At 43.8% G+C, this 11,064-nt stretch overlaps 1 protein-coding gene across 2 annotated transcripts in view; it reads left to right on the forward strand.

Moving 5' to 3' along the window:
* The first annotated feature begins 412 nt into the window (after positions 1–412).
* Positions 413–11,064, forward strand: part of ints10 (integrator complex subunit 10) — a 27,929-nt gene continuing 17,277 nt past the window's right edge. Inside the window, exons 1-9 of one of the 2 annotated variants that reach the window (XM_056244233.1) lie at positions 413–669; positions 1,937–2,004; positions 2,089–2,192; positions 3,843–3,982; positions 7,369–7,450; positions 7,536–7,676; positions 7,913–8,084; positions 8,431–8,600; positions 10,648–10,772. In XM_056244233.1, coding sequence (XP_056100208.1) covers positions 541–669; positions 1,937–2,004; positions 2,089–2,192; positions 3,843–3,982; positions 7,369–7,450; positions 7,536–7,676; positions 7,913–8,084; positions 8,431–8,600; positions 10,648–10,772 — 1,131 coding nt within the window. In that variant the 5' untranslated portion in view covers positions 413–540. The remainder of the gene's footprint in view (positions 670–1,936; positions 2,005–2,088; positions 2,193–3,842; positions 3,983–7,368; positions 7,451–7,535; positions 7,677–7,912; positions 8,085–8,430; positions 8,601–10,647; positions 10,773–11,064) is intronic. The other variant, XM_056244234.1, reaches the window with a different exon arrangement.

Raw genomic sequence — 11,064 nt, forward strand, 5'->3', positions numbered from 1 at the left:
CTGTGTCCTTATAGAAGTAATAATCATTGTATTACACTTCATAATCTCATTGGAAGTAGTAGCAGCAGTACGGGCACAACTTTAGGTGCTTTTTACCTATAGAGGTGTAAAGTCCAGGTTCAGAGAGTAAAAGTCCTCCTCAGTATTTTGTCCCAATCACCTGGATTTGCTAATTAGCACAGTTTTTCAGCTAGGAGATAGAACTAATTAGTGAATAAACATGGCAGGACTTTTACTTTCTGACCCCTGGACTTTACACCTCTGCTCTTGTATGGGTACTGTGAATTCAATTCAGACATTCTTCTTTTGTCTCATACTGTTTTTGTCTACTAAATATTAAGCGATTTCGGATGCAGCCTGTGTGTTGGTTTCACTGAGTTGGGAAAAGAGACTTTTATTTTGAAAGGAGCGGACCCGGTTCAACCCGGAAGTTAAACACTCGGCAGTCGTCCCGGTGTTTTCTTGTCTGTGCTTTAGTCTTTGAACATCTGAGGGGTTTTATCTTTACTTTACTTATTTTTCCCCCCGTTAACGGGTCAAATGTCCGCGCAGGGCGACTGTGAGTTCCTGGTGAAGCGCGCGCGCGAGCTCGTGCCACAGGACCCGTATGCAGCGAAAGCCTGGCTGATCACCGCGCGCACCCTCTACCCCACAGACTTCAACATACAGGTGATGATGATACACACACACACACACACACACACACACACACACACACACACACACACACACACACACACACACACACGATCATATACAATAACAGCCTCACTGCAGTGCACACATAATTCAGTGCTCTAGCTCAGGGGTTTTCAATCTTCTAGATGTCACGGACCATCCTCATCCTATATATAGTGTCATGTGTGTTTGAACTATGAAAACAATAGCCCTACTCTTTTCTCACAGTGTCTGAAACGGTTCGATTAAAGGTACAATATGTAATTTTTTCGCCGCCAGAGGTCGCATTTTCAAAACAATAACAAAGTCGAAGCTTGATGACGATGTGAAGGAGAGTGGAACTATGGGAGATGTCGTTTTCACCATCCAGAGATGAATAGAATTCACGAATCATATAAATTATATATCAGCTAATAAATTAGTTTTTGTATTAGCTGTACGTTTTATCACACTATGTTATGTCATCGTAATGAATTAGCTGCAAGAACGTGAAATGTTATGCTATTAGCCTGTTACTAATATGTGACTATTTGTCAAATTATTTGGTGGGTTAATGCTGCACAATTTTACACGTTTAAAACAGTCGTATTAAAAGTATTTGCAAGTAATGGCTAAATATTTGTGTGCAACACATACTGTATTTAATTTCACTGCCATAGACTTGGTCACCAGACTTGATAAAAAGCGTTACTGAAGTACAAGCAAAGTGCAATATATGCAATAATGCAATATATAAGCGCGGATATTACGTCATTGATAGGCGACAATGACCATTATTAAAAACTGGATTTTTTTTTTTGTTTGTTTGTTTTTTACAAATCCTTGGGAACTTTTGGGATAATGTAAGTACACAACTGCATGAAATATATCACACTGTGAAAGTGTCTTGTAAATATATTTTATTACAAAAAACGTACATATTGTACCTTTAAGGATTAATTTTCTCTAAACCCCGCCTTTCCGAGAGATGCTCTGCTCTGATTGGTCAGATGTCGCAGTCTGTTGTGATTGGCCAACCGCTGTATTATAAATAAATGTAAAATATTATTTGGAAAATATTTTTTTATGTATTTTAGTTTAATCTTCCAGGTTACTGTATTAAATTGGTGTTCATGCAGACAAGCATCGATTCATGAACTGATTAAATGTATGTCTTGAATGCCTTGTAAGTTCATATGCATATCTGAATGTGTGTATGTGCAGTGTGTTTGCAGGCAGTTTTGTGTCTGATGTGTGTGTTCTGTTCATGTGTGTGCAGTATGAGATGTACAGCATCGAGCGCAACGCCGAGAGGACGGCCTCCGCCGGCAGGCTCCTGTACGACATGTGAGTCCACAACACACACTTTCACTTTGGATGAGTTCATGATTGCAAGCTTCTGTCGTTTAAAGTTGTTTTTCTGGTGCACAGATTCGTGAATTTCCCTGAGCAGCCGGTGGTCTGGCGTGAGATCGCAGTGATCACTGCGGCGTTACGAAACGACAGCCAAGACAAACACGCACAGTTTCTCAAAGGTGTGTGACCCACATCAAAATGGGTTTTATTTTTAGTTAAAGTGCAGTATTATGTGTTTTAAAGGCTGTTTCGGACTGTCTCACAACAGGTTTACATTCATCTAAGATCAAAAACACTTTATTCTCTCATAATCTGCACTGCAGCTTCAGCTCTTTTCTCTCAGTGTCTGAAACACTTCAGTCTCTCTAAGCCCCGCCTCTCTGAGAGCTGCTCTGCTGTGATTGGTCAGAAAGCAAACGCTCATTATCATATCTGAATCTCAGCTCTTGATCACAGTGATACGAACAGTAATAAAAGTGTCTTTTATTGTTTCTTTTAGGACACAATAGCTTTATTTGTGATGTACTTTGATCTTTGAAACTTTGCAGACCTTTTAGATTCACAAACAGCTTTATTACACACTACATGAAAGGTAATTTTTGAAAAGGCATGATAGGGGAACTTTAATAATAATAATAACCGTAGTTTGTTTAATAACATGTAGTTATAACTAGTTAATAACTATTGTACTGTTGTTGAATAACATGCATGTGATCATTGTAGTTTCTTTAGTAACTTTGTGTGTGTGTGTGTGTGTGTGTGTGTGTGTGTCTGTCTGTCTGTGTGTGTCTGTCTGTGTGGCTGTGTGTGTGTCTGTGTGTGTGGCTGTGTGTGTGTCTGTGTGGCTGTGTGTGTGTCTGTGTGTGTGGCTGTGTGTGTGGCTGTGTGTGTGTCTGTGTGTGTGGCTGTGTGTGTGTCTGTGTCTGTGTGTGTGTCTGTCTGTCTGTCTGTGTGTGTGTCTGTCTGTGGCTGTGTGTGTGTCTGTGTCTGTGTGTGTGTCTGTCTGTCTGTCTGTGTGTGTGTCTGTCTGTGTGTGTGTCTGTGTGGCTGTGTGTGTGTCTGTGTGTGTGGCTGTGTGTGTGTCTGTGTGGCTGTGTGTGTGTCTGTGTGTGTGGCTGTGTGTGTGGCTGTGTGTGTGTCTGTGTGTGTGGCTGTGTGTGTGTCTGTGTCTGTGTGTGTGTCTGTCTGTCTGTCTGTGTGTGTGTCTGTCTGTGTCTGTGTCTGTCTGTGTGTGTCTGTGTGTCTCTGTGTCTGTGTGTGTCTGTCTGTGTGTGTGTCTGTGTGTCTCTGTGTCTGTGTGTCTCTGTGTCTGTGTCTGTCTGTGTGTGTCTGTGTGTGTCTGTGTGTGTCTGTGTCTGTGTGTGTCTGTCTGTGTCTGTGTGTGTCTGTGTCTGTGTGTGTGTGTGTCTGTGTGTGTGTGTGTGTGTGTGTCTGTGTGTCTCTGTGCCTGTCTGTGTCTGTGTGTGTCTGTGTCTGTGTCTGTCTGTGTCTGTCTGTGTCTGTGTGTGTCTGTGTGTGTGTGTGTCTGTGTGTGTGTGTCTGTGTCTGTGTGTGTCTGTGTCTGTGTGTGTCTGTGTCTGTGTGTGTCTGTGTGTGTCTGTGTCTGTGTGTGTGTGTGTCTGTGTGTGTGTGTGTGTCTGTCTGTGTCTGTGTGTGTCTGTGTCTGTGTGTGTGTGTGTCTGTGTGTGTGTGTCTGTGTCTGTGTCTGTGTGTGTCTGTGTCTGTGTGTGTCTGTGTCTGTGTGTGTCTGTCTGTGTGTGCGTGTGCGTGCGTGTGCGTGTGTGTGCGTGTGCGTGTGTGTGCGTGTGCGTGTGTGTGTGTGTGTGCAGGTGTTTTTGAGACTCTTCCAGGTCCAGTTCAGTGTAAGATGCTCTTGAAGGCCACAGAACAGTGTTTCAACACGCTGGAGAAAGCGGAGATGCTGCTGCTGTTACTCAAGAGATTCCCGGAGTCTGTCGTTCAGCATGGAGTGAGTGGATTCATCACACACACACACACACACACACACACACACACACACACACACACACACACACACACACACACACACACACACACACACACACACACACACACACACACACACACACACACACAGACACACACACACACACGCACACACACACACACAGACACACACACAGACACACACACACACACACACACACACACAGACACACACACACACACACACACACACACACACACACAGATCTTTCTTCCCTAATATACTTCATTTATTTGTCAGGACCAGCGCTCATTAATGAACACAATCAATACTGTAAATGAGCCAGAGTTATAATAGGCTAATGGAAAAATAAAACTTTTTGATTTAAGCTTTGAAGGCTTTGAAGGCTCTCACACATATGTTTAAAACATGTTAAACACACAAACTAATAATTCTTTTGTGGGTTGATGCATAAACGTTTGAGAAATAATTATTTTTCCAACCTAATACAAACCCTGCATGACCTCTGACCTAAAGCTGTCGCGATAACCGCAATATTGCAATACTGCGATACTGACAAGCCAACCGCAGCGATATTCGCGTTTTCTTTTTTCATTCTTGTTTTGCACTTCGTGAAGGTGTATTGAGTATTAAATAAGTTAAAAATGATAATAAGACTATGTTTAGCATGGTGATTTGCACTTAACAAGCCTATGAACAGACAGTGACTAAGATCGACTGAGCGCGTGCGATGACCTGCGTCTGTCTTTGAGGTCAAGTCATGTGTTCGTGAAAAGGTTGCCGTGTCCAAGGAAAGCGAGATCTTTCGCTGTATCATCCTTTTAACATTTACGGGTATTTACCATGAAGGGCGTCAGCGCTCAAATCTCAGGTGATCATCTGCGTCCTCGTTGCCCAAACGACGCATTGCCGGTCAGCTGAGCCTTATGAAATCATTAACACCTTGTTTCACTACAGCAATCTTTGAATGAATCAGCATTTTTCGCTGAATGAACGGTTTAATAACTCAAAGACAGTCCCTTGCCGTCACCTTGTGGCGTAACAGTGTAACTGCGCTGAGTGACAGCCTGTCTAGAATGACCACAACGTAACACTTATTTATATAGAAATAAATGGCGATAATGCATATATTATAATATAAACCCACAAGGGTGAATATTAGCCTATTATAACTCTAGCTCATATACAGTATTGTTTGTGTTCATTGAGCGCTGTTCCTGACAAATAAATGCTTATCGCGCTATTGAGACACTCAAAATTACCACAAGGGAAATTCCTTCACCGTAACACCGTGTCCGAACCATAAGATTCCAGAGACAAATAATTAGTCTGTCCACACTAGACGCGACTGCGAGATGCGTCAAAATCAATCAAAACCCACAGCCAATCAGAACGTGGCACTCGTGGCACCAGAGAGTCATCCTCATAGAGATCCATAATAATAAAGGCGGAGTCTCTATCGTCATCACCGGCGGCCATCTTGCCACAGGCAAGCTTTCTGGCGGGCTCTGTGGTGCCTGATGTAAGATGAGTGATCAGCACGAACACAAATACTCTTATCTCGGTGAAATCTTGACGGATTTACAAACGGTTTGGTTTCTTACAAACGTTATTAACGTGGCTATAATTCTGGATGATTATTTATTTATACAATCATTATTTATAAGTATGCAGTGTCATAACTACATCTCTGACGTTTATAACAAACCAACCCGTTTGGAAATCGGTAGAAAATTGAGCAAGTTATGGTTATTTAAAAAGTACATGCACCATTAAAACACAATGTTACGAGTGAGCGAGCTGCCTGTGACAAGATGGCCGCCAGTGCGGACGCCGACCTCCATTGGCCAGCAGCGCGGACGAAACATCTAGCCTTTATTATGGATATCTATGGTCATCCTGACGGCACTCGCAAGAACATGGATAAGTCGGCTACATATAATCAAATTCACAAATATTACACCATTTAAACATTATTAAAAACACATAGGATACTGAGTTACTAAAACAATCTTTGTCAAAGAATACACCTGTTTGTTCACAGTTTGAACGTTCTTGTTTCCATTTGTTTAATTTCAAGATCTGAGGTGAATTATCCACTGTTGCTTGTACGGCTACAAAGCTGGAGCACTGTATGATATTCAGAGTCACATCACACACTTTTAACAGTAAATAAAGCACATAAACAGCACCTGAGATTATCATTGCCACACTTTTGTGTTTGTTGCTCCAGCGCGACGTCACAGAAAAACAGAAACCGTTTCGGCTGGTTAGGACAAAAACTCTGATTAACATGAAAGACGCCTTTTATCGCGCGTCGCATGTAGTTTGGACCGTAGACTGTAAAAAATATGGACAAAGCGTCTGTGACGTCACACATAGACTTTCTGAATAACGGTTTTGAGGCCGTTTATGGGCGGCGCCATCTTTTGAAAATCTTGGGAAATCCTAACCCCGCCCACCTTCTGGCCAATCCATATATGGGTAAAAGGGCGGGCTTTGTGTGAGACTGAGCCGGCCGGTGGACGCGCCTCTTCAGCCGAGCTCAGCTATCTACCGTTACAAGATAGGCTACTTTTTACAGTCTATGGCGACTACATTCACTGCAAAGCTGCTGAAGAACACTCCAATGTGCTCGCAGATCAGTCTATTCTTATGTTACATTTATTCATTTGGTAGACGCATTTACAGTGTTTCAAACCTCAGTTATAACCATAGGTAAAGTACCTCGGACGCTAACTTATCTGAGGCGATTTAATGCTAACTGTTGCAGTGCCACTGCCCACAAACATTGATGCTAGATAGTGCTAACTACGTGAAATAGTAGTGGAATGTCACTTACCGGAAAAAATGGAGCGAAGTACTCCTACAGTGTCGGTTAGTACAGTTTATAGCAGAGCAACACATTTTATGTACGATATTTCAATACAAATGTTCAGAAAGGATACAGAGGTGGTGTGATGTGTTGTGTCAGATCATGGCCGAGACGTCAAATTTCAGGAGTTCCACTCGACGCAGCCCGTTATCAGCTGTCAATCAAGCTGTCAATCAAAGTTAACCACGCTCTTATTTGTCATACATTTTATATCTAAACTACCGAGTTAGAAAAAAATTCACCCCCCTCACAGTTGTCAGGCACTCGGAACCTATCCAAAAATACAATAAAAGTCCATGGGACCAACCTGTAAAAACATGAATTTATGCTGTGAAAACGGACATTTTAACATGGGGAATTGGGGGTCTATGGATATTTGCTCCCTTTTGGGACCTGTCCCTAGTGGATTTTCAAGGTATTGCAGTTTTTCTTCATTTTTCAGATTAGAATGTTGCCGCTTGGTTTGGACACGGTGTGACAGCCCTACTCTGACCCTTGACCTCTCTTCCAGGTGAGCTTGGGAGAGTCCCTGTTAGAGGCGGAGACTGTCGAGGACCTGGACACGCCCGTCAACTGCTTCAGGAAGTTGTTTGGTACAAATTTATCATCTCTTCATTATTTTATTTGTGTGTTTTTGTGCTTATTTTCCTTGAGCAATTTTGTTGGTCTGGTTCTCAGTGTGTGACGTCCTGCCGCTGATTCTGAATAATCCAGAAATGTGTCTCCCCGTCAGTCTGCTGTATAAGTACATGCACAAAGCAGCCGAGTTTTATATTTGCTACGCCACAAAGGAGCCGTCGGCGGACGGACAGATTCAGGGTAAACGCATGTTATTCTGCTATTACTCCATGAATTTGCATACTGCATAAATAGTGTGTTTTCTATAGTAGTGCACATTTTGTTTCATTTAATTGCACCTTATACGAAACAGATTTTTACAAAGCAGCTTCATAGAAGTAAACAGGAAAATAACAGAATTAATGTTGCAAAGTTAATCAATTATGAAACGGGCAACCGTGTCTATTTCAATAACATGCTATTTTGTGATTGGTCAGGCTCACAGGAAGTGGGTGGTCTGAAGTCTCCGGGAAGGGGGCGGAGTCAGCGTGTTGTGATTGACGGGCTGTCGGAGAAGTCGTCAGTGGTGACGGAGCCGTGGGAGCGCATGCTGGAGATGGTGCGTGTCGTCGGCTCGCTCTGTGATTGGCAGGGAGAGAAAGGAAGCCGGTGAGAATCTGTGAACGATGTCATAGGGCCCTATTGTAACGATCTAAGCACATGGTCTAAAAGGGTTATCACTGTTCTCTTAATGAGTAATGAGTGTGTTTTGGGCGTAATGTGCAATTAACCAATCAGAGTCTCATCTGCGATTCCCTTTAAAAGCCAGTTGCGCTCGTGTCATGGCGGATTCGCTAGCATGGAGGAATGAAACTGAAAACTGCGTCGGGCTGAAACTAGCAAAACACTCTTGCGTCGGCCTGGCGCTGCATTGCTCCAGGTGTATGATAGGGCCCTTAATGATTGATGCGTATGATCAGCTCTTACTCTCTGTGTGTGTGTGTGTGTGTTGCAGGTCGTACTCGGAGCTCCTGCAGCGTGTAACGGAGTTGTGTCGGTACATGTCTGCTGCGGATGGAGAAGGGTTCTCCCGCTGCTGTGGTCAGATCGTGACCTGCTGCTCACTGGTGCTGTTTCACTGCGCGTTCCACTACGTCTCTGCCGTACAGCCGTCGCTCTTCCAGGGTGAGTGAGTGAGGCAACTCACTCACAGTCACTCACAGTCACTCACAGTCACTCACTCACTCACAGTCACTCACAGTCACTCACAGTCACTCACTCACTTACAGTCACTCACAGTCACTCACAGTCACTCACAGTCACTCACTCACAGTCACTCACAGTCACTCACAGTTACTCACTCACAGTCACTCACAGTCACTCACAGTCACTCACAGTCACTCACAGTCACTCACTCACTCACAGTCACTCACAGTCACTCACAGTCACTCACAGTCACTCACTCACTCACAGTCACTCACAGTCACTCACAGTCCCTCACAGTCCCTCACAGTCACTCACTCACAGTCACTCACTCACAGTCACTCACTCACAGTCACTCACTCACAGTCACTCACTCACAGTCACTCACTCACAGTCACTCACTCACAGTCACTCACAGTCACTCACTCACAGTCACTCACAGTCACTCACAGTCACTCACAGTCACTCACAGTCACTCACTCACTCACTCACTCACTCACAGTCACTCACAGTCACTCACAGTCACTCACAGTCACTCACTCACTCACTCACTCACTCACTCACTCACTCACTCACTCACTCACTCACAGTCACTCACAGTCACTCACAGTCACTCACTCACAGTCACTCACAGTCACTCACAGTCACTCACAGTCACTCACTCACTCACTCACTCACTCACAGTCACTCACAGTCACTCACAGTCACTCACAGTCACTCACAGTCACTCACTCACTCACTCACTCACTCACTCACTCACTCACTCACTCACAGTCACTCACTCACTCACTCACTCACAGTCACTCACAGTCACTCACAGTCACTCACAGTCACTCACTCACTCACTCACAGTCACTCACAGTCACTCACTCACTCACTCACTCACTCACAGTCACTCACAGTCACTCACAGTCACTCACAGTCACTCACTCACTCACTCACAGTCACTCACTCACTCACTCACTCACTCACAGTCACTCACAGTCACTCACAGTCACTCACAGTCACTCACCCACACACTAGGGGTGTAACGGTACATGTATTCATATTGAACCGTTTCGGTTCGAGGCTTCCGGTTCGGTACGCATACAAACAGAACGATATTGGACCATTTTTGCTGCCGACAAAATTCGCGCTGGCGCGATCACCACAACGTTGCGCAACATCAAATGGCAAGCGTAATGAAAGCGGAACGAAACTGCGCTACTCATTATATTGTGCTTCACGGACCGTTTATCAATTCGGACCAGCAACATCTGTGTGCAGCGCAAGCCGATCTCGATCAAGCGACACTGTAACTTACTACACAGCGCTAAGAGATCCAGTAAAGAAAACATTTGAATTCGCCACTGAAGTAATAACATCGCTGCGAGATCTAGTGAGAAGCATTCACATTTCTCCGTTATTAACCGTAGACCTCTATTAGATCAAACAGCGCTGACGTGGACACAAGGAGAAACATTGTGCCGTGAATGAACTAGTAATACTTTACGTCCACAGACCAGCAACATCCACCATGGATTTAATACAGTAACACTAACTGTAACCAGTTTGGCTGGAATAGTGAAATGCTTTCAAGTACTTCACACATCTTTTTCCAGCACTTCAAAACTCAAATAATATATAAATAAATATATATTTAAATGTTATTTTTAATGTGATGACCAAAACATTATTTGTTCATCCTTCAAAGATGACCCCCATTTATAAACCTGAAAGTTTCAAGATGTAGGAAAACTCAGTTATTTAAAAATATTTTTTCTTTTAACAAATAGGAAATTTCTCTGGCATTTTCTTTCTTTTTGCTGTATCGAAAACGTACCGAACCGTGACTTTAAAACCGAGGTACGTACCGAACCGTGAATTTTGTGTACCGTTACACCCCTACCACACACTCACTCACAGTCACTCACCCACACACTCACTCATACCCGTGTGTATATATATATTAGTTGTGATTGATTAATCTGCCTGTGTGTCTCTTTGCGCAGTAGAAGTGTGATGGTGGGATGTGTCGTTACAGGCCAAGGTTCTCTGAGCTCGAGTCCCTGGGTCCTGCTGGAGGATCTGTCCAGTGTGTACACTGATGTGGAAGTGGAGCGAAAGCACGCGCACAAGAAGCGCAAGCTGGCCGACGGACGAGAGAAAACCATGGTGAGGCTCAGAGGGCAAAGTTTATTGGTCATTATTACACGGCTCTGTGGAATACTTGATTCTGATTGGTCAATCGAGCCATTCAGCGTTATGTTATTCCCAGATAGTAACCTCTGAGAGCAGAAACACAGGCTCATCCGGTCACTGCAGTCAGCAGCGCTATACGCTCGCGAGGAACGCTTTCTCTTTGGGGAAGTTTTGCGTTTGGTGAGCTAATAAAATATTAAAACTCAGTCGAATCAATATTTTGTGTAGTTATTTAATTATGCCATCCAGTATCGTGGACTCGCTG

Source organism: Rhinichthys klamathensis, unplaced genomic scaffold, assembly GCF_029890125.1.
Source record: "Rhinichthys klamathensis goyatoka isolate OS25496 unplaced genomic scaffold, OSU_Roscu_1.1 h1tg000947l_1, whole genome shotgun sequence".
Taxonomy (NCBI): Eukaryota; Metazoa; Chordata; class Actinopteri; order Cypriniformes; family Leuciscidae; genus Rhinichthys; species Rhinichthys klamathensis.